The sequence below is a fragment of the Oncorhynchus gorbuscha genome, linkage group LG22 (genome assembly GCF_021184085.1).
Source record: "Oncorhynchus gorbuscha isolate QuinsamMale2020 ecotype Even-year linkage group LG22, OgorEven_v1.0, whole genome shotgun sequence".
Lineage (NCBI taxonomy): Eukaryota > Metazoa > Chordata > Actinopteri > Salmoniformes > Salmonidae > Oncorhynchus > Oncorhynchus gorbuscha.
The window spans coordinates 5992698-6015637 of NC_060194.1; the positions used below are offsets into that span (position 1 = coordinate 5992698).

Genomic DNA, 22940 nt, shown 5'->3' on the forward strand with positions numbered 1-22940 from the left:
CTGTATGGTCATTGAAGGAATTTTGGTAAGAAAAACAAAAAATTAATTATAAATTAATTTCGGTCAATTTCTTTTTCTTTCTAGGACTCAGCACCAAATAAGGTACACAATTTCAATGACTTCTTCCATTTTATTTCTCAGAAAATATTTGGGGAAATGGTATTAAGAGATTGGGAAGTAGATGATTCACAAGCGTTTCTTCTTGTATTTCCCAACAGGTAAATGCACTTTTATTGAGACAGTATCCTTATCCTAATTGTTAAAATGAACTGTTAACAGAACAAGAAGAAGAAGAAGGTGGAGAACCACATCCCCTATAGAGACTCAGTGCTGACCTGGCTTCTTAGAGAGAACCTGGGTACGTACTTTCCACTTACTAGCCCAGAACCTGCCGACTACGCCAATTGTAACATTCTTAGCACTGTTTGCTATTTTGTTTAATTCCCCTGCAGATGATGATTCAAAGCTTTTATTCAACTTTTCCAGCATTTCCACGGTGAACAATTCACACGTCTATAAACACATTAGATGCCCATATCCATCTAAGCAGCTTTTACAACTCCAATCCCACTGGTTTTCAAATACCTGTTTGGTAGTTTCCAGGGAAAAAGATGGGCAACCAACCCCCCCCCCCCCCCCCCATTATTTTGCAGGGGGCTGCAGCAAACAAAACACCAATAAACATAAAACATCCAAAGCACAGAAAACCTGCCAACCTACCTTCTAGTCCTCCCTCACCTACCTGACCAGCCGCGGCCCCCCTTTCCACCTACTAGCCCAGATCCTGCCGACTACGTGATATGCAGCACTGTTTACTCTTTTGTTGAATTCCTCTGCAGGTGCCCTTTAAATAATCTTTCCTCCTCTTGCCCTCATCCCCAAATGAACCTCTTTGCCCCTTTCTGTCCATTAGGGAGGTAACTCTCGCACCGCCATGGTGGCAGCCCTCAGCCCTGCTGACATCAACTATGACGAGACCCTGAGCACCCTCAGGTAACAAACCAGCTCTAAGGTCAAATGCTCAGGTTAAAAAAAACTTCAAATCCATAGTTATTCTGTAACCCTACAGTACTTCAGTATCACTGTCATTCTCTGTGAGGATCAGTTTTAGTTCCAGCCACCTGCCTCCTTATAAAGTAATGCACACAAGCGTAATGACTACAAAGGGGTTCTAAATAGTACAAGACAGGGGTTATTGTTGGTGCTTTATAGATACCCTTGTTTGAAGGTTCAATAAAGAACCATGCTCATCGGGTTCTAAATGGAACCTGTATGGTGCTAAAAATAACAATTTCCTAAGGTTCTATAAAGAACCATTAACCCTTTAACAGGCAGCTCAACTGGGCAGTTGAGCTCATTTTGACAACCAATTTTAAATTACATGAAGCATATGTATTTTGTTTGGCATATTTTATCATCTCATCCAATGTAATTTAGTAAATTGATCATGCGGTCATTGTTATTGGACTCCCATATTTTTTAAAACATGCATTCAAAAATGGTTGAAAACCAGCAAGTGAACGTCATTTACCAATTATTATTATTAATGATTAACTCATTGGGTATAAAATGGACATATACAACATTGCAAAATGTTGTTGACCTCTAAAACATAATTTAAGAATGATTCAATTACAAATGTGTTGTTGTTACTAATTTGGGAACTCTTGAAATCTATGCTCTACCAGGCGGTTGAGTTGCCCATTAAAGGAATGCTATTAAGTCAAAGCTAGTGATAATGGAGAAATATTGTTATGGGACTTTCTTTGTCTGTGCAAATACAAAAATCCTTTGAAATTCATATCATGATTCAATGTCTGCCTATTATCTTCTATATGTTTCACAATATTTTTTTTATTTTTTTTTTATTTCACCTTTATTTAACCAGGTAGGCTAGTTGAGAACAAGTTCTCATTTGCAACTGCGACCTGGCCAAGATAAAGCATAGCAGTGTGAACAGACAACACAGAGTTACACATGGAATAAACAATTAACAAGTCAATAACACAGTAGAAAAAAATGGGCAGTCTATATACAATGTGTGCAAAAGGCATGAGGAGGTAGGCGAATAATACAGTTTTGCAGATTAACACTGGAGTGGTAAATGATCAGATGGTCATGTACAGGTAGAGATATTGGTGTGCAAAAGAGCAGAAAAATGAATAAATAAAAACAGTATAAAAAACAGTATGGGAATGAGGTAGGTGAAAATGGGTGGGCTATTTTCCTATAGACTATGTACAGCTGCAGCGATCGGTTAGCTGCTCAGATAGCTGATGTTTGAAGTTGGTGAGGGAGATAAAAGTCTCCAACTTCAGCGATTTTTGCAATTCGTTCCAGTCACAGGCAGCAGAGTACTGGAACGAAAGGCGGCCAAATGATGTGTTGGCTTTAGGGATGATCAGTGAGATACACCTGCTGGAGCACGTGCTACGGATGGGTGTTGCCATCGTGACCAGTGAACTGAGATAAGGCGGAGCTTTACCTAGCATGGACTTGTAGATGACCTGGAGCCAGTGGGTCTGGCGACGAATATGTAGTGAGGGCCAGCCGACTAGAGCATACAAGTCGCAGTGGTGGGTGGTATAAGGTGCTTTAGTGACAAAACGGATGGCACTGTGATAGACTGCATCCAGTTTGCTGAGTAGAGTGTTGGAAGCCATTTTGTAGATGACATCGCCGAAGTCGAGGATCGGTAGGATAGTCAGTTTTACTAGGGTAAGCTTGGCAGCGTGAGTGAAGGAGGCTTTGTTGCGGAATAGAAAGCCGACTCTTGATTTGATTTTCGATTGGAGATGTTTGATGTGGGTCAGGAAGGAGAGTTTGCAGTCTAGCCAGACACCTAGGTACTTATAAATGTCCACATATTCAAGGTCGGAACCATCCAGGGTGGTGATGCTAGTCGGGCATGCGGGTGCAGGCAGCGATCGGTTGAAAAGCATGCATTTGGTTTTACTCGCGTTTAAGAGCATATCATTCAATACATGTCATTTTACTGGTATTCTAAGCATATAAACTGTAAACACATTAAAAAGTCTACGCAAATTCAGATATAAAACTAGTTTACTCTAAATGGGCAACTCAACCGGCTGGTTGAGATGTTTGCAATGCATTATCTATCAAAGTTTAAGTCATGCAGAGAAAAATCCTTCAATTATGGCCTATACTGAGGCTAATACACATCTTTTACAGAAAAATATATATATGTTTTTCTTGGTGTGCCAGTTAAAGGGTTAACAATGGTTCTATATACCACCATTTATTATTATTTTTAAAATTAAAAATGAAAAGCTGAAATGTATTGAATCAGTAAGTATTCAACCCCTTTGTTATGGAAAGCCTAAATAAATCCAGGCTTAACAAGTCACATAATCATTTCGATGGACTCACTCTGTGTGCAATTATAGTGTTTAACATGATTTTTGAATGACTACCTCATCTCTGTACCCCACACATACAATTATCTCTAAGTTCCCTCAGTCGAGCAGTGAATTTCAAACACAGATTCAACCATAAATCAATCAAATGTATTTATAAAGCCCTTCTTACATCAGCTGATGTCACAAAGTGCTGTACAGAAACCCAGCCTTAAACCCCAGACAGCAAGCAATGCAGGTGTAGAAGCACGGTGGCTAGGAAAAACTCCCTAGAAAGGCCAGAGCCTAGGAAGAAACCAGTCGGGTGGAGATTATAACAGAACATGGCAAAGATGTTCAAATGTTCATAGATGACCAGCAGGGTCAAATAATAATAATCACAGTGGTTGTCGAGATTGCAACGGGTCAGCAACTCAGGAATAAATGTCAGTTGGTTTTTCATAGCCGATCATTGAGAGTATCTCTACCGCTCCTGCTGTCTCTAGAGAGTTGAAAACAGCAGGTCTGGGACAGGTAGCACGTCCGGTGAACAGGTCAGGGTTCCATAGCCACAGGCAGAACAGTTGAAACTGGAGCAGCAGCACGGCCAGGTGGACTGGGGACAGCAAGGAGTCATCAGGCCAGGTAGTCCTGAGGCATGGTCCTAGGGCTCAGGTTCTCCAAGAGAGAGAAAGAAAGAAAGAAAGAAAGAAAGAAAGAAAGAAAGAAAGAAAGAAAGAAAGAAAGAAAGAAAGAAAGAAAGAGAGAGAGAGAGAAAGAGAGCGAGAAAGAGAGAGAATGAAAGAGAGAAAAAGAGAGAAAGAGTGAGAGCATACTTACTTTAAAACAGGAGAAATACTCCAGCTATAACAGACTGACCCTAGCCCCCCGACACATAAACTACTGCAGTATAATACTGGAGGCTGAGACAGGAGGGGTTGGGAGACACTGTGGCCCCGTCCGACGATACCCCCGGACAGGGCCAAACAGGCAGGATATAACCCCACCCACTTTGCCAAAGCACAGCCCCCAGACCACTAGGATATCTTCAACCACCAACTTACCATCCTGAGACAAGGCCAAGTATAGCCCACAAAGATCTCCGCCACGGCACAACCCAAAGGGGTGGGGCGCCAACCCGGACAGGAATATCACGTCAGGGACTCAACCCACTTAAGTGACGCACCCCTCCTAGGGACGGCAGGGAAGAGCACCAGTAAACCAGTGACTCAGCCCCTGTAATAGGGTTAGAGGCAGAGAATCCCAGTGGAGAGAGGGGAACCGGCCAGGCAGAGACAGCAAGGGCGGTTCGTTGCTCCAGTGCCTTTCCGTTCACCTTCACTCTTCTGGGCCAGACTACACTCAATCATAGGACCTACTGAAGAGATGAGTTTTCAATAAAGACTTAAAAGTTGAGACCGAGTCTGCGTCTCTCACATGGATAGGCAGACAATTCCATAAAATTGAGGTCTATAGGAGAAAGCTCTGCCTCCAGCTGTTTGCTTAGAAATTGTAGGGACAATAAGGAGTCCTGGGTCTTGTGAAAGTAGTGTACGTGTAGGTATGTACAGCAGGACCAAATCGGAAAGATAGGTAGGAGCAAGCCCATGTAATGCTTTGTAGGTTAGCAGTAAAACTTTGAAATCAGCCCTTGTCTTAACAGGGAGCTAGTGTAGAGAGGCTAGCACTGGAGTAATATGATCAATATTTTTGGTTCTAGTCAAGATTCTAGCAGCCGTGTTTAGCACTACCTGAAGTTTATTTAGTGCTTTATCCAGGTTGCCGGAAAGGAGAGCATTGCAGTAGTCTAACCTAGGAGTGACAAAAGCATGGATACAGTCTTCTGCATCATTTTTTGGACAGAAAGTTTCTGATTTTTTTGCAATGTTATGTAGATGGAAAAAAGCTGTCCTTGAAACAGTCTTGATTTGTTCGTCCAAAGAGAGATCAGGGTCCAGAGTAACGCCGAGGTCCTTCACAGTATTATTTGAGACGACTGGACAACCATCTAGATTAATTGTCAGATTCAACAGAAGATCTCTTTATTTCTTGGGACCTAGAACAAGCATCTCTGTTTTGTCCGAGTTTAAAAGTAGAACATTTTCAGCCATCCACTTCCTTATGTCAGAAACACAGGCTTCCAGGCAAGACAATTTTCATTGAAATGTACAGATGTGTGTCATCTGCATAAAGTGAAAGTTAACATTATGTTTCCGAATGACATCACCAAGAGGTAAAATATATAGTGAAAACAATAGTGGTCCTAAAACGGAGCCTTGAGGAACACCAACATTTACAGTTGATTTGTCAGGGACAAACCATCCACAGAGACAAACTGATATCTTTCTGACAGATAAGATCTAAACCAAGCCAGAACCTGTCCATGTAGACCAATTTGGGTTTCCAATCTCTCCAAAAGAATGTGGTGATCAATGGTATCAAAAGCAGCACTAAGGTCTAGCAGGACACATAAAGAACAGGGAGGTTTTCCAAGGCTTCACAAAGAAGCGTAGACATTGAATATTCCTTTGAGCATGGTGAAGTTGTTAATTACTCTTTGGATGGTGTATCAATACACTGTCACTACAAAGATACAGGTGTCCTTCCTAACTCAGTTGCAGGAGAGGAAGGAAACCGCTCAGTGATTTCACCATGCCAATGATGACTTTAAAGCAGTTAGGGTTTAATGGCTGTGATAGGAGAAATTGAGGATGGATCAACAACAAGTCTATGGGTATGAATGCTGTACTTTCTGAAGACACCTTTATGGAGGATGGTTGTAAAGTACCTTTCTCAATGTGATCAGCCATATTATACAGTGGGGAGAACAAGCATTTGATACACTGCCGATTTTGCAGGTTTTCCTACTTACAAAACATTCAGAGGTCTGTAATTTTTATCACAGGTACACTTCAACTGTGAGAGACGGAATCTAAAACAACAATCCAGAAAATCACATGTATGATTTTTAAGTAATTCATTTGCATTTTATTGCATGACATAAGTATTTGATACATCAGAAAAGCAGAACTTAATATTTGGTACAGAAACCTTTGTTTGCAATTACAGAGATCATACGTTTCCTGTAGTTCTTGACCAGGTTTGCACACACTGCAGCAGGGATTTTGGCCCACTCCTCCATACAGACCTTCTCCAGATCCTTCAGGTTTTGGGGCTGTCGCTGGGCAATACGGACTTTCAGCTCCCTCCAAAGATTTTCTATTGGGTTCAGGTCTGGAGACTGGCTAGGCCACTCCAGGACCTTGAGATGCTTCTTACAGAGCCACTCCTTAGTTGCCCTGGCTGTGTGTTTCGGGTCGTTGTCATGCTGGAAGACCCAGTCACGACCCATCTTCAATGCTCTTACTGAGGGAAGGAGGTTGTTGGCCAAGATCTCGCGATACATGGCCCCATCCATCCTCCCCTCAATACGGTGCAGTCGTCCTGTCCCCTTTGCAGAAAAGCATCCCCAAAGAATGATGTTTCCACCTCCATGCTTCACGGTTGGGATGGTGTTCTTGGGGTTGTACTCATCCGTCTTCCTCCAAACACGGCGAGTGGAGTTCAGACCAAAAAGCTCTATTTTTGTCTCATCAGACCACATGACCTTCTCCCATTCCTCCTCTGGATCATCCAGATGGTCATTGGCAAACTGACAGACGGGCCTGGACATGCGCTGGCTTGAGCAGGGGGACCCTGCGTGCGCTGCAGGATTTTAATCCATGACGGAATAGTGTGTTACTAATGGTTTTCTTTGAGACTGTGGTCCCAGCTCTCTTCAGGTCATTGACCAGGTCCTGCCATATAGCTCTGGGCTGATCCCTCACCTTCCTCATGATCATTGATGCCCCACGAGGTTAGAACTTGCATTGAGCCCCAGACCGAGGGTGATTGACTGTCATCTTGAACTTCTTCCATTTTCTCATAATTGCGCCAACAGTTGTTGCCTTCTCACCAAGCTGCTTGCCTATTGTCCTGTAGCCCATCCCAGCCTTGTGCAGGTCTACAATTTATCTCTGATGTCCTTACACAGCTCTCTGGTCTTGGCCATTGTGGAGAGGTTGGAGTCTGTTTGATTGAGTGTGTGGACAGGTGTCTTTTATACAGGTAACAAGTTCAAACAGGTGCAGCTAATACAGTTAATGAGTGGAGAACAGGAGGGCTTCTTAAAAAACTAACAGGTCTGTGAGAGCCGGAATTCTTACTGGTTGGTAGGTGATCAAATACTTATGTCATGCAATAAAATGCAAATTAATTACTTAAAAATCATACAATGTGATTTTCTGGATTGTTGTTTTAGATTCCGCCTCTCACAGTTGAAGTGTACCTATGATAAAAATTACAGACCTCTACATGCTTTGTAAGTAAGAAAACCTGCAAAATCGGCAGTGTATCAAATACCACTGAGGACCCCCAGCTGGCACCAGAGCATATGTGAGTCTTTCACAAGACACCGTCACTGGCCATAGTTACATAAAATAGCATAACACAACACATTAGATAAACTGGAATGACACTCTCACTCATGGTTCCACAAAAAGAGCTGTGAGCAAACCAGGCCGAGCTTCCTCCCCTCCATTTTAACTATCACTAAAAGAGCAAAGGACCCTTTTGTGAACTGTAAACAACAGTTGAAGAGCTCAAAGTGTTCTTTGAGTCATTATGTGTCCACATAGAACCATCACCAGCATTGAGAGACTAAACCAGGAAGTGATCCAGGACCTGCAAATAATGATACCTTGAACCTATGTTGTCCCTATCGACGATGGTTTTGATCCTTCCCAGGTATGCTGACCGCGCCAAACAGATCCGCTGTAACGCCGTCATCAACGAGGACCCCAACAACCGTCTGGTGCGTGAGCTGAAGGAGGAGGTGTGCCGGCTCAAGGACCTCCTCTACGCCCAGGGCCTGGGAGATATCATAGACAGTGAGTACCTACCTACACACACACACACACACACACACTGGATGAGAGCCATACAGATGTGTGTGTGAGTGTCTCACACACTCTTCTCTCTCCTCTTTCCTCTCAGCGTATCGATGTCCCGATCCTGTGATAGCTGGTTTGAAAAGTGTGTATATTCTAGCAACCCCCCCCGCTTTGCAGCTAACTGAAAATAAAGCTAAACCTCTACCATACTAAAATCCTATAACACCTCAGAGCTATATGGAAGGACTCCAACCCAAAAACCCATCTAAAATCCATAAATCCAGTACACACTGAAGAAAATACATTTTTACTGTCCGCCTCTTTGGGACTGGAATGCGTCTCAAAAGTTTAACATGGCATCTTCTCCTCATCTCCTTTTTCTTCCTCTGCACTGATCTGCAAACATGGGATAGGTGGAAGCAAGATGGTGGACTCCTCTACGAGAATAGACTTTCCCCTTTCCAGTCCTTTCAGATCAGTGCAGATGAAGATGGGGGGGGGAGCCATTTTAGACTGTTGGGATGCAGCCTGTGTTACACTCTGGTTCTCTGGGTGTGTAGCTATCTGATTGGACGCTCTGCTTCTGAAGAGGGTCTTTGATATGCCAGGTTCTTAATGTGGGCTCTCTGGCTAGGGCTCTAGAGCTCTGCTGCCTTACTTCTAATTCACACTGCTTGCCCTGCATAATTGTCGCTTGCGGGATAAATTCAGTTTTTCGGAATTGCACTGATTTTAATTGAATAATACTTTCACAGCCTTTCAGCCTGGAGATTATGGTGCAAGTAAGAACTAAAATACATGTATTCTAGATTGGCTGCCCTATATATCATATGACATTGCTTGTTTTTCAGCTTGTTACTGTATGTATTTTGCATATGAATGGCAGAGAAAGGCGTTTGCTCTCTTAACTTCTCGTATGCTTTGCATATCCACCAGTGTAAGTTGCTCTTTTCTCGCTCTCTCTGCAATGCCTTTGGTGAGCGCCTGTCTCTGCTTCTACAATACATTTTTTTAGTTGAGCTCTCTGCTTCTGTTTTTACTCCTCCCTTGTTTTCCCTTTCTTCCGTACACCCACTTCTCTGCGTTTCTTTCTGTCCGCCCCCAATGTCTCCTTCTCCTCATCTTCCTGCTGTTTGCTCCCCTCTCTTTCCTTCTCTCCCCCACACACTCCCGCTCTTCTTCTGGCAGACTTGTGCGATTACAAGAACTTTGTCAATAATCGCCAGGCTGTCAATCAAACGGGTGATCTATCCACAGTGACCAATGCCATGACTGGGATGAGCCCTTCCCCCTCTCTCTCCGCCCTGTCCAGCCGTGCGGGCTCCGTGGCAAACCTGCATGACCGCATCTTCAGCCCTGCCTCTGAGGAGGCCATAGAGAGACTCAAGGTAGGGAGGAGTAAGGGAGGGAGGGTGAACTTAGAGGTGGTGAGTGGGTGAGTGTGTGAGTGTGTGAGTGAGTGAGTGAGTGAGTGAGTGAGTGAGTGAGTGAGTGGGTGAGTGGGTGGTGGGTGAGTGAGTGAGTGAGTGAGTGAGTGAGTGAGTGAGTGAGTGAGTGAGTGAGTGGGTGGGTGGGTGAGTGAGTGAGTGAGTGAGTGAGTGAGTGAGTGAGTGAGTGAGTGAGTGAGTGAGTGAGTGGGTGGGTGAGTGAAATGGAAGGAGAAAGAGAGGGGGAGAGGAAGGGCAGTGAAGAGATAGAGGGATAGTTAGACAGCTGCGGACAGATGGAGAAAGAGATCAGGGAGGGGAACCAGGAGGTTAGAGATAGAGAGAGATGGTAAGGGTCATGGAGGCTAACCATAATGTTATGGCGTGTATGTACCATGCCAACTTAGACATTTGTCGTTCTTTTCACTCTAGGAAACAGAGAAAATCATTGCTGAGCTCAATGAGACATGGGAGGAGAAGCTGCGCCGTACTGAAGATATCAGGATGCAGAGGTGTGTCAGACGGCTTTAACCTTTAACCTCTATCCTTATCTGAGTCCACCTGTCTCAAATAACTGTGGTTCTCTGCTATATGTAGGGAGGCCCTACTGGCTGAGATGGGTGTGGCCATGAGAGAAGATGGAGGCACCGTGGGCGTGTTCTCCCCCAAGAAGGTCAGAACCCCAGTACACCCTTTATGGCAACTGTAGTGAGATGTGCTACGCTACCCACAGTCCTCTGTGCATGATATCCATTTCCATCATGCTACAACAACCCCCTGTCGACAGTATTTCAACACAAAATGTCAACACGTGGAAGCAAAGTCACCATGTTCTTGTCTTGCTTTTAGACCCCTCACCTGGTGAACCTGAATGAGGACCCACTGATGTCTGAGTGCTTACTCTACTACATCAAAGACGGGACCACCAAGTAAGAACGACTCTTTCATCTGCAGGAAATGTAGTGAAGTGTACCTCTTTTGTATTGAAGTGGCCTCCAGTCCTGTGGTACAGTACAGGAGGGATTTGGAGTAGGGAGTCAGCTGTTTTAAGTTTACTACCTGGAATATCAAGGATCAGAATGGCCCTGTGAAGTGGGCAACAATGTATCCTTCGGGATTTGAAGAGTGAAACAGTGCTCTTTCAAGAAAGTAATCAATCGATTCCGTATCCGATGCATCTTTCGCTCAGGGTTGGACGTGACGACGCCAGAAGTCGCCAGGACATCGTGCTCAGTGGCCATTTCATCCAAGACGAGCACTGCACCTTCAGTAGCACCGCAGGCTCCGGCGGAGAAGGTGAGACTGAACTGACCGACTGTGGACGAACCATGGTAGTTTCTATTAGTTCTAGTTCTACGAGAAGAATCATTAGCAGATTTCGCTTGCGTGCACCAGAGGTTATAGGGTCTGTAGAGGCTGGGACTATTGAGACTGGGTTATGGACTAAAGAGACTTGGACTAGCGAGGCTATAGTTATAGTAAATTATAAACTGGGTGGTTCGAGTCCTGAATGCTAATAGGCTGACAGCCGTGGTTTATCAGACCGTATACCATGGGTATGACAAAAACATTTTTGTACTGCTCTAATTACGTTGGTAACCAGTTTATAAAAGCAATAAGGCCTGTGGGGGGTGTGGTATATTGGCCAATACACCCCGGCTAAAGGCTGTTCTTAGGCACGACGCCAACACCATATAACACACCCCCTCGTGCCTTATTGCTTTTATAAACTGGATGCCAATGTAAAATGGTTAGCATAGCAACTACTGTAGCTATCTTGTAAACTCGCTAGCTACTTCAGTGAATGTTGAACACGTTTCTTTCCCGGCAAATCAACACATTTCTAGCGAAAATGTGTTCAATTATAACCACGGTACAAAAGGGATAATCAACTCGGGCCTCTATGCGTTCCCTGGAAAATAGTGTAACACTGTGGAAGGTCAGTTCCACTCCGCTAGCGCTTCGTGGAACACACCTTCCACCTCGTTCGTTATTTTCCAAAGAACGCATAGCCCCTCGTTGATTATCCCTTTTGTAATCACGGCAGAAAAAGACGGTAGTTGCCTTTTACCCTCTTGACTTTACCTATGCAGGCTTTGTAGATCACAGCTCATTGAGGGAAAACAAATGATCCATTCAGTACATGTACATCAGGGCTGCCCAATTCCCGGTCCCGGAGGGCCAAAACACTTCTGTTTTTTGTTTCTACGCGGTAGTTAATTGCACTCATCTGGTGTGACAGGTGTGAATTAGTCCCTGGTTAGAAGGAGAGGATGAAAACTAGAAGTGTTTTGGTCCTCCGGGACTGGAAATTGAGTAAGAAACGGAGCCATTGTAGAATAGCCAAAGGCTCACCATCCCCGGTGGTTCTTGTCTGTTGATGATGATGACACAGGGAACGTCATCCTGGAGCCCTGCGAGGGGGCGGAGATCTACGTCAACGGGAAACTGGTGACCACGCCTACTCTGCTTCGTTCAGGTAAGGCTTAAACCCCTCAGCATCTTCCACTAAGTACAGGAAAAGATACACAACAGACACAAAACATACTGAAAAACACTACACTGATTTTAATGAAATATTTTGTATTTGTCTAGGCATGAATCTGCTTCCATATACTACATCATAAATACACAAAGAATCACCATAGGGGATTCACACTGGTGATTCACACTGGTGATTCACACTGGTGATTCACACTGGTGATTCAAACTTGAACAGTCCAAGGTTAAAATCATTACAGTTTTTGACAATTGCTTCCACATGATTTCTGAAACTATGGCTCCTCGTCTCTCGACTCTACACACAAAACCCCAAAACACACACGCACAACATGCAAAACGTCACAGATCTCTTTGCAAAACCAAACACTTTATTCAAAACGATATTTAACTCTTCTCAAAGTGGTGTTTTTGCATCACAACTCTACACACAAACCATCAAATGATTAGCTCCTATACACGCCAACTACACACGGATGTGACAAATGTAAAACACTACTATCTTGCGTCTTTTGCATGTTCAGTGGTGTCCAGGGCAGTTTGTCATAGCACTCAAAAGTACATGTATGTGCACAAATATATACAGTATGTATGCATATTCAGTATATATTCACACTATGAACAGAAATGCAAGGAAAGACAAAAAATCTAATGAATTTCTTTCTCAAAACATTGTGTATTCATCCTCCTTCTCTTTGTCCTCATCTTCCTCCCACTCCTCTTCCTCTAACTCTCTCTCCAAAAATTGGCCTCCTTTGTTGTCCAAACCAAGAAAGCCAACACGAAGCCTATGTACAGTGCTCAAGCTCTGATTTCTATGTGAAGAAATGAGCTATAAGTGTTTTCACTGGGTTTAGGTCAATCGGTAAATGAGTGTGGCATTTTGAATGGAAGTGTTTTCCAAACGAAACACGAGACCTGTTGGTTTTGAATGTTGTGTCTAATGTAGAGAACTGTGTTTAGTGTTTTGCACAAAGTGCGTTTTGCAATTGCAAACTGAGTGTAAAGCGGACATGGTCTGGAGATTAGGTACTAGAGTTAACCGTTTCACAGTGTGCCTCGAGTACTACTTTTAGTGTGTAAACGATTGTAAAACAAACTGTAATAAGTTTATGACATTGATGAAATGACTGAGGTGTGATGCGACTGACCTTTGACTCCTGACCTCAGGGAACCGCATTATCATGGGGAAGAGCCACGTGTTCCGCTTCAATGACCCGGAGCAGGCGCGGCAGGAGCGGGAGAGGACCCCCTGCGCCGAGACCCCCGTGGAGCCCGTGGACTGGGCCTTCGCCCAGAGAGAGCTGCTGGAGAAACAGGGCATCGACATGAAGCAGGAGATGGAGTCAAGGTACAATAACAGATGGACTGCCTTTGGCAAAGCACCAGCTGTAGTAACACATCATCCTTTTGTATGACTTTGTATGCCTTCGCTTGAAAATGATTTGCAATTATTTTGTTTTGCAGGCTTCAAGAGTTAGAAGATCAATACCGCCGAGAACGAGAGGAGGCCAGTAACCTTCTGGAACAACAGAGACTGGTAAGACAGGCCACTAAGAGAGGCCCCTTAAAAAGCAAATCTTTAGTTTTTTATAAATACAGGTAACTGCGTAAATAAAGGAAACACTTGAGTAAACGAGGGACACAAAGTATATTGTATATTGAAGGCAAGTGCTTCCACACAGGTGTGGATCCAGAGTTAATTAAGCAGTTATCATCCCATGCTTAGGGTCATGTATAAAAATGCCCAGTTGCCCGTTATTCTCCTCTACCATGGCTAGAAGAAGACATCTCAGTGACTTTGAAAGAGGGGTCTCAAATGAGCATAAGGAGGGGGTTTAAAGGGTGTTTGCGTCTCAGTCACCAGATCTCAACCCAGTTGAACACTAATGGGAGATTCTGGATTGGCGCCTGACACAGAGTTTTCCACCACCAGCAACAAAACACCAAATGATGGAAGAATGGTATCACATCCCTCCAATAGAGTTCCAGACACTTGTAGAATCTATGCCCAAGGCGCATTGAAGCTGTTCTAGCTGCGCTGGTGGCCCAGCGCCCTATTAAGACACTTTATTGGGTGTTTCCTTTATTTTGGCAGTTACTTGTATATGGAGACACTCAGTTGGCCAGTTTATTAGGTACACCCATCTAGTACCGGGTCGGACCCCTCCTTTTGCCTCCATAACATCCTGAATTCTTCGGGGGGGGCAGGGATTATACAACGTTCAAACGTTGCTCAATTGGTATCAAGGGACCTAACATGTGCCAGGAAAACGTTCCCTACACCACCGCCACCAGCCCGTACCATTGACACCAGGCAGGATGGGACCATGGTCTCATGCTGCTTACTCCAAATCCTGACTCTGCCATCAGCATGATGCAACAGGAACCGGGATTCCTCGGACCGGGCGATGTTGTTCCACTCCTCAGTTGTCCAGTGTTGGCGATGGCGTTGCCCACTGGGGCCGCTTCATCTGGTTTTTAGCTGATAGGAGTGGAACCCGGTGTGGTCGCTGCAATAGTCCATCCGTGACGAGGACCGAGACGAGTTGTGCGTTCCGAGATGCTGTTCTGCACACCACTGTTGCTAGGGTGTTTTTTTTGTCTCTCCACTCTCAGTAAACTCTAGACACTGTCGTGTGTGAGAAGCCCAAGAGGCCGTCTCTGTGCCGGGTGGCGCCCCGGGTGGCGCCCGGTGGCCGACGATCAAACCACGCTCAAAGTCGCTTAGGACATTAGCTTTGCCCATTCCAACGTTCATTCGAAGAGTAACCGAATACCTCGATGCCCGGTCTGCCTGCTTTATCTAGTGAACAATGGCCACGTGACTCACTGTCTGTGGGAGAGAACCTTTTCCGTGAACAGGGTGGTGTACCTAATCAAATCGAATTGTATTAGTCACATGCGCCGAATACAGCAGGACCTTACAGTGAAATGCTGACTTACAAGCCCCTAACCAAGAATGCAGATCAATAAATAAAACAATCAAATCAAAATAAGTACAAAAATATATATCTTTTTACCTTTATTTAACCAGGCAAATCAGTTAAGAACAAATTCTTATTTTCAATGACGGCCTGGGAACAATGGGTTAACCGCCTGTTCAGGGGCAGAACGACAGATTTGTACCTTGTCAGCTCGGGGGTTTGAACTTGCAACCTTGCGGTTACTAGTCCAACGCTCTAACCACTAGGCTACCCTGCCACCCCATATAATATATATATATATATTTAAAAAAATACAAATTAGAAATAAAAGTAATAAGCAAGTAAAGAGCAGCAGTAAAATAACAATAGCGAGACTATAAACAGAGTCAATGTGGAGACTATATACAGGGGGTACTGGTACAGAGTCAATGTGGAGACTATATACAGGGGGTTACCGGTACAGATTCATGGGGCAATGCAAATAGTCTGGGTAGCCATTTATACTATATATGGGTAGCCATTTGAAGAGATGTTCAGCAGTCTTATGGCTTGGGGGTAGACGTTGTTTAGAAGCCTCTTGGACCTAGGTTTGGCGCTCCGGTACCTCTTGCCGTGTGGTAGCAGAGAGAACAGTCTATGACTAGGGTGGCTGGAGTCTTTGACCATTTTTAAACTGGCCAGCGAGTGTATATGGCCGTTATTCTGTCATGTGATTTGATGTGTCTGTACCGGGGTCTCTCCCAGGACTATGAGAGTAAACTGGAAGCCCTGCAGAAACAGGTGGACAGAAACTCCCGTTACCTGGAGTCCCCAGACGAAGAAGAGGAGCCTGAGGAGGAAGGTGAGACATTGATTGACAGTTACCCATCTAGAACAACCTTTATCAAATGTTTACAATGATTTTGAAATCAAAATCTCTATTTCTGAGGTAAGGTCAGAGAATGGAATATTTTCTGAATTATGGAATGTTTCAAGTCTTTCCCATAGTTCCGTGGACAAAGCGTGAGATGGAGCTTGCATCCTGGGCGTTCCGTAAGTGGCGTTTCTACCAGTTCACCTCCCTCAGGGACCTGCTGTGGGGCAATGCCATCTTCCTCAAGGAAGCCAACGCCATCAGTGTGGAGCTCAAGAAGAAGGTACACTGTCATTATATACAATATATCAAGTAGAACAATGATTCAGTGGTGAAACTGTGAGGTATCAGTCAAAGGAAACTGCGTTATTAATCAGTTCAGTCAGTCTACCAAATGAGTGTACATCGAATGAGTCTATTCTTTGAAAACGATGAATCGATTCGATGAGTCGGCAAAGACTGGTATTGCGAAATAGTGCCCCTGCAAAGTCATTGAATCAGGTCGGCTCTATTGTGAATCGGTTCGATGAGTCCGCAAAATGAGATTTCAATTGACAACAATGATTTTGTCGCTAACCTGCTGACATGCTAAAATGCTAAACTGGTCCTCTCCTTTACAGGTCCAGTTCCAGTTTGTGCTGCTGACAGACACACTGTACTCCCCGTTGCCCCCGGACCTGCTGCCCCCCAGCGTGGCCATGGAGCGGGAGAAACGGCCCTTCCCCAGCACCATCGTAGCTGTGGAGGTCCAGGACCAGAAGAACGGGGCCACACACTACTGGACCCTGGAGAAACTCAGGTATGTGTGTGGGGGGGAATTGTGTGTGTGTGTGTGTGTGTGTGTGTGTGTGTGTGTGTGTGTGTGTGTGTGTGTGTGTGTGTGTGTGTGTGTGTGTGTGTGTGTGTGTGTGTGTGTGTGTGTGTGTGTGTGTGTGTGTGTGTGTGTGTGTGTGTGTGTGTGTGTGTGTGTGAGTTTGTACAGTATCACTATACTTGTGAGGACCTTGCCATTAGACTGTGTGACTGTGTTTTTGTGTCTCTGAGCATTTGTTCCGGTTATTTCTCTGCGGCTTTACATTATGATATGTGTCTCTGTACACGCGAGGCCCTGGTATGTAGGCCTACTTACCCGGTCTGCGTCTACTTTACAGTGTCTGTTGCTCTGATGTGCTCTGTCCTGGTCGTGTGCCTTGTCTTTGCTGCCCCCAATAGACAGAGGCTGGACCTGATGAGGGAGATGTACGACCGTGCGGCGGAGGTGCCTAGCAGCACTGTGGAGGACTGTGACCAGGCTCTGACCGGAGGAGACCCCTTCTATGACCGCTTCCCATGGTTCCGTCTGGTGGGCAGGTCAGTCGCCGTCCCAGGTCCTAGTCTTTTCAAATGTCATTCCCTTCCTTTCTTGAGGTAATCACTAAGTAGCCAGGAGTTTCCTAATAGGAGCAAAAGGGTGGAAACAGATACAATACAATTCACTTATAGGAGGATGCACATGGTAATATTTGAACGGGGCCAGTAGACTTGCCTCACTAGAGATTACCTTACATTCTACGACGGTCCTCTGCTCTGAAATGATTGCCCTGTGTCTGATACACACCCCCCTCTATTCCTCTCTCTCCCCCTTTATCCCTCTCTCTCCCTCTCTCACCCTCTATTCCTCTCTCCCCCTCTCTCCCCCTCTATTCCTCTCTCCCACTCTTTTCCTCTCTCTCCCTCTATTCCTCTCTCCCCCTCTTTTCCTCTCTCCCCCTCTTTTCCTCTCCCCCTCCTTTCCTCTCTATCCCTCTCTCCCCCTCTTTTCCTCTCTATCCCTGTCTCCCTCTCTGTCCCTCTCTCCCCCTCTTTTCCTCTCTATCCCTGTCTCCCTCTCTCTCCCTCTCTCCCTCTCTCCCCCTCTATTCCTCTCTCTCCCTCTCTCTCCCTCTCTCTCCCTCTCTCTCCCTCTCTCCCCCTCCTTTCCTCTATCCCTCTCTCCCCCTCCTTTCCTCTCTATCCCTGTCTCCCTCTCTCTCCCTCTCTCCCCCTCTTTTCCTCTCTCTCCCTCTCTCCCCCTCTTTTCCTCTCTCCCTGTCTCCCTCTCTCTCCCTCTCTCCCCCTCTTTTCCTCTCTATCCCTCTCTCCCTCTCTCCCCCTCTTTTCCTCTCTATCCCTCTCTCTCCCTCTCTCCCCTCTTTTCCTCTCTCCCTCTCTCTCCCTCTCTCCCCCTCTATTCCTCTCTCCCTCTCTCCCTCTCTCTCCCTCTTTTCCTCTCTCCATCTCTCCCTCTCTCTCCCTCTCTCCCCCTCTTTTCCTCTCTCCCTCTCTCTCCCTCTCTCCCCCTCTTTTCCTCTCTCCCTCTCTCCCTCTCTCTCCCTCTCTCCTCTCTCTCCCTCTCTCCCTCTATTCCTCTCTCTCCCCCTTTATCCCTCTCTCTCCCTCTCTCACCCTCTATTCCTCTCTCCCCCTCTATTCCTCTCTCCCCCTCTTTTCCTCTCTCTCCCTCTATTCCTCTCTCCCCCTCTTTTCCTCTCTCCCTCTCTCCCCCTTTTCCTCTCCCCCCCTCCTTTCCTCCCTATCCCTCTCTCCCCTCTTTTCCTCTCTATCCCTGTCTCCCTCTCTCTCTCTCTCCCTCTCTCCCCTCTCTCCTCTCTCCCCTCTCTTCCCTCTCTCCCCTCTCTCTCTCCTCTCTCTCCCTCTCTCCCCCTCCTTTCCTCTATCCCTCTCTCCCCTCCTTTCCTCTCTATCCCTGTCTCCCTCTCTCTCCCTCTCTCCCCCTCTATTCCTCTCTCTCCCTCTCTCTCCCTCTTTTCCTCTCTATCCCTGTCTCCCTCTCTCTCCCTCTCTCCCCCTATTTTCCTCTCTCTCCCCTCTCTCCCCCTCTATTCCTCTCTCCCTGTCTCCCTCTCTCTCCCTCTCTCCCCCTCTTTTCCTCTCTATCCCTCTCTCCCCTCTTTTCCTCTCTATCCCTCTCTCTCCCTCTCTCCCCCTCTTTTCCTCTCTCCCTCTCTCTCCCCTCTTTTCCTCTCTCCCTCTCTCCCTCTCTCTCCCTCTCTCCCCCTCTTTTCCTCTCTCCCTCTCTCTCCCTCTCTCCCCCTCTTTTCCTCTCTCCCTCTCTCCCTCTCTCTCCCTCTCTCCCCCTCTTTTCCTCTCTCCCTCTCTCCCTCTCTCTCCCTCTCTCCCCCTCTTTCCTCTCTCCCTCTCTCTCCCTCTATCCCCCTCTTTTCCTCTCTCCCTCTCTCCCCCTCTTTTCCTCTCTCCCTCTCTCTCCCTCCCTCTCTCCCCCTCTTTCCTCTCTCCCTCTCTAACCTCTCTCTCCCTCTCTCCCCCTCTTTTCCTCTCTCCCTCTCTCCCTCTCTCCCTCTCTCCCCCTCTTTTTTCTCTCTCCCTCTCTCCCTCTCTCTCCCTCTCTCCCCCTCTTTTCCTCTCTCCCTCTCTCCCTCTCTCTCCCTCTATCCCCCTCTTTTCCTCTCTCCCTCTCTCCCCCTCTTTTCTCTCTCTCCCTCTCTCTCCCTCTCTCCCCCTCTATTCCTCTCTCTCCCCCTCTTTTCCTCTCTATCCCTGTCTCCCTCTCTCTCCCTCTCTCCCTCTCTCTCCCTCTCTCCCCCTCTATTCCTCTATCTCCCTCTCTCCCCCTCTTTTCCTCTCTATCCATGTCTCCCTCTCTCTCCCTCTCTCCCCCTCTATTCCTCTCTCCCTCTCTCCCCCTCTTTTCCTCTCTATCTCTCTCTCCCTCTCTCTCCCTCTCTCCCCCTCTTTTCCTCTCTCTCCCTCTCTCCCTCTCTCTCCCCCTCTTTTCCTCTCTCCCTCTCTCTCTCCCCCTCTATTTCTCTCTCTCCCTCTCTCTCCCTCTCTCCCTCTCTCTCCCTCTCTCTCCCCCTCTTTCCTCTCTCCCCCTTTATCCCTCTCTATCCCTCTATTCCTCTCTCTCCCTCTCTATCCCTCTATTCCTCTCTCTCCCTCTCTATCCCTCTATTCCTCTCTCCCCCTCTTTTCCTCTCTCCCTCTCTCCCTCTCTCTCCCTCTCTCCCCCTCTTTTCCTCTCTCCCTCTCTCCCTCTCTCTCCCTCTCTCCCCCTCTTTTCCTCTCTCCCTCTCTCCCTCTCTCTCCCTCTATCCCCCTCTTTTCCTCTCTCCCTCTCTCCCCCTCTTTTCCTCTCTCTCCCTCTCTCTCCCTCTCTCCCCCTCTATTCCTCTCTCTCCCCCTCTTTTCCTCTCTATCCCTGTCTCCCTCTCTCTCCCTCTCTCCCTCTCTCTCCCTCTCTCCCCCTCTATTCCTCTCTCTCCCTCTCTCCCCCCCTCTTTTCCTCTCTATCCATGTCTCCCTCTCTCTCCCTCTCTCCCCCTCTATTCCTCTCTCCCTCTCTCCCCCCTCTTTTCCTCTCTATCTCTCTCTCCCTCTCTCTCCCTCTCTCCCCCTCTTTTCCTCTCTCTCCCTCTCTCCCTCTCTCTCCCCCTCTTTTCCTCTCTCCCCTCTCTCTCTCCCCCTCTATTCCTCTCTCTCCCTCTCTCTCCCTCTCTCCCTCTCTCTCCCTCTCTCTCCCCCTCTTTTCCTATCTCCCCCTTTATCCCTCTCTATCCCTCTATTCCTCTCTCTCCCTCTCTATCCCTCTATTCCTCTCTCTCCCTCTCTATCCCTCTATTCCTCTCTCCCCCTCTCTCCCTCTCTCTCCCACTCTCTCCCTCTCTCCCCCTCTCTCCCTCTCTATCCCTCTCTCCCCTTCTATTCCTCCCCCGTCCGCAGGGCTTTTGTGTACCTGAGTAACCTGCTATACCCCGTGCCACTCGTGCACCGCGTGGCCATCGTCAGTGAGAAGGGAGAGGTGAAGGGCTTCCTCAGGGTGGCAGTGCAGGCCATCTCAGGTACCAGCTACTGTGCCATATTGTCATGTCTCTATCCTTTTACTGTGCCATATTTTGTGTTAACATGCAGTATTAGACACAAACGTTTAGTGTTTTGTGAAGGACACCCACGTGGGTGGTGAGAGAGTAGTGAATTGCTGTTTGATAAAAATGGCCTTCAAAATAGGATGAGGTTCCAACACTTTTATTGCCTCTCCCCAGCTGATGAAGAAGCCCCTGACTATGGTTCTGGCGTTAGGCAGTCAGGAACCGCCAAGATATCCTTTGAGGACCAACAGTTTGAGAAGGTAGAATCCGTAAGAAATTATTCATGAACTTGGAATGACCAAATCGCTGTCTGCATACAGTATCGAGATTGGGAAAATGCTGTGTCATTATTTAAAAGGCCATGTGTTTGGCTGGTCAGTTCCAGACAGAGTCGTGTTCCGGCGGCATGTCCCATTCTAACACCTCTCACGAAGAGCTACGCTTCGTGGAAGGGGAGGGACAGAACTCTGATGTAGGAGCTGACCCTGACGAGGTCAACAACAACACCTGTGCAGGTAAGGAGAGCCTCCCAATCATGTTGTTTTTCGATTACATCATTGTGGCGGTAGATATGAACAGCACACATTTGTTTAGTATGGGGAAGACTTAACTGAAAAGGTCATGAACTTATAATTTGTGTAAGTCATGGTGCAGAAGTAAAGCACTGTGTCTCCCACGTCATACCGTGTGCAGGTCTGCAGGCATTTCCTGTCTTTATCATGTGTACTTACCATGACCACAGACTTGTCCCCCGTCACAGCCACACCAGAGGTCCCCAGGAGCCCACTGAAGGGTGGTCTGGGTCTGGAGCTGGGTCTGGAGAAGGACCTGTCTCACCTTCACATAGGCTCCACCTTCACCTTCAGGGTCACAGTGCTGCAGGCCTCCAGCATTTCCGCTGAGTATGCTGACATCTTCTGCCAGTTCAAGTAAGTGCCTCCCACTCATTCAAGCCCTTTCATTTTGTGGTATTTTAGCTTTGACCAGGACCGGTTTGGAGTTTTTTTTAGGGAGAGACTTGACAAGATTTCAGTGAGGGGGAAGTGTTTTGAATGATGACGATGACAAGATGATGCATAAAGAGGCATTTGTTTCTAAAAAATCTCTCCTTAGGAACGTCTGCAAGTGCCAGTGGTTCAAGGTACTTTAACAATGTAAACTCCCTGAATTTAGAAAAAAAAACGAATAAGTAATAATAACAGCAACAACAGAGACAAAAAAGTCGTCAAGGCCGTTCACATTGAGAAGCTGACCTCTTCAACGACCTCTGCATCCCTTACACGATCGGAAGATCGAAGGCTGCGGGTGGGGGTGTAGATGTGTTGCATGTTGGAAAGATGAAAGGGAGCCAAGCCATGCATGGATGTGTAGGTAAGGAGTTTGATTGGAAGCCAGTGGAGGTGGGGAAGTGTGTGTGTTGTGAGGTGCTCCCAGGGTTTGGTGCGGGTGAGGATTCTTCTAGCTGAGTTCTGGATATACTGAAGTTTGTTGAGGGAGCTGGCAGGGAGTCCATTGCAATAGTCCAGGCGTGAGGTAATGAAGGCAATGAATTAGGTTTTCAGCAACTGAGTCAGTAAGTGAGGGGCTGAGACTGCCTAAGTTCTTGAGATGGAAGTTGGCAGATTTTGTGATGGTTTTAATGTGGGCATCAAAGGTGAGTGTGGATGACCCCCAGATGATTCACCTGAGATAGAGCAGCCGTCGACGTTAAGGTCAACCTTCTTCGGGAGAGATCTGGGTGCCACCAACATGGCTTCTGTCTTATCGCCGGCCGTTGAACTTCAGGACGTCGAGCTCATCCATGTTTTTATGTATTTTAGACAGTTGACAACTGATGATGGGGGGGGGGGGTGTCTGTCAGAGGCGGGTTTGGAGTGAACATAGATTTGTGTGTCATCAGCGTAGCAGTGGAATTCCAGACGGTGTTGACGGAGGATTTTGCCGGAATGGTACAAAATCGACGATGAAAAGGAGTGGTAACAGCCGGTTTGAGTTCAGGGGGTACAGAGCCAGAGCCAGAGCAGAGGGACACATTGACAATGTCAACCATGAGGGGAAAGAGTGGGAGTGTGGGCATAGGGT

The 22940-nt window shown here is 46.7% G+C and overlaps 1 protein-coding gene across 23 annotated transcripts in view; it reads left to right on the forward strand.

The window, feature by feature from the left end:
* kif1ab (kinesin family member 1Ab) overlaps nt 1–22940 on the forward strand; it is a 62490-nt gene that overhangs the window by 20575 nt on the left and 18975 nt on the right. For 6 of the 23 annotated variants that reach the window (XM_046321565.1, XM_046321558.1, XM_046321567.1 and 3 more), the window contains exons 10-30: nt 85–102; nt 280–358; nt 915–993; nt 8142–8284; nt 8391–8429; nt 9476–9675; nt 10147–10226; nt 10312–10387; nt 10564–10643; nt 10904–11010; nt 12095–12193; nt 13384–13564; nt 13681–13753; nt 15885–15981; nt 16116–16276; nt 16614–16792; nt 17206–17343; nt 20713–20831; nt 21033–21118; nt 21238–21373; nt 21601–21787. In XM_046321565.1, coding sequence (XP_046177521.1) covers nt 85–102; nt 280–358; nt 915–993; nt 8142–8284; nt 8391–8429; nt 9476–9675; nt 10147–10226; nt 10312–10387; nt 10564–10643; nt 10904–11010; nt 12095–12193; nt 13384–13564; nt 13681–13753; nt 15885–15981; nt 16116–16276; nt 16614–16792; nt 17206–17343; nt 20713–20831; nt 21033–21118; nt 21238–21373; nt 21601–21787 — 2357 coding nt within the window. Of the gene's footprint in view, nt 1–84; nt 103–279; nt 359–914; nt 994–8141; nt 8285–8390; nt 8430–9042; nt 9070–9475; nt 9676–10146; nt 10227–10311; nt 10388–10563; nt 10644–10903; nt 11011–12094; nt 12194–13383; nt 13565–13680; nt 13754–15884; nt 15982–16115; nt 16277–16613; nt 16793–17205; nt 17344–20712; nt 20832–21032; nt 21119–21237; nt 21374–21600; nt 21788–22940 lie in introns of all 23 variants that reach the window. The other 17 variants (XM_046321566.1, XM_046321583.1, XM_046321572.1 and 14 more) reach the window with 14 other exon arrangements.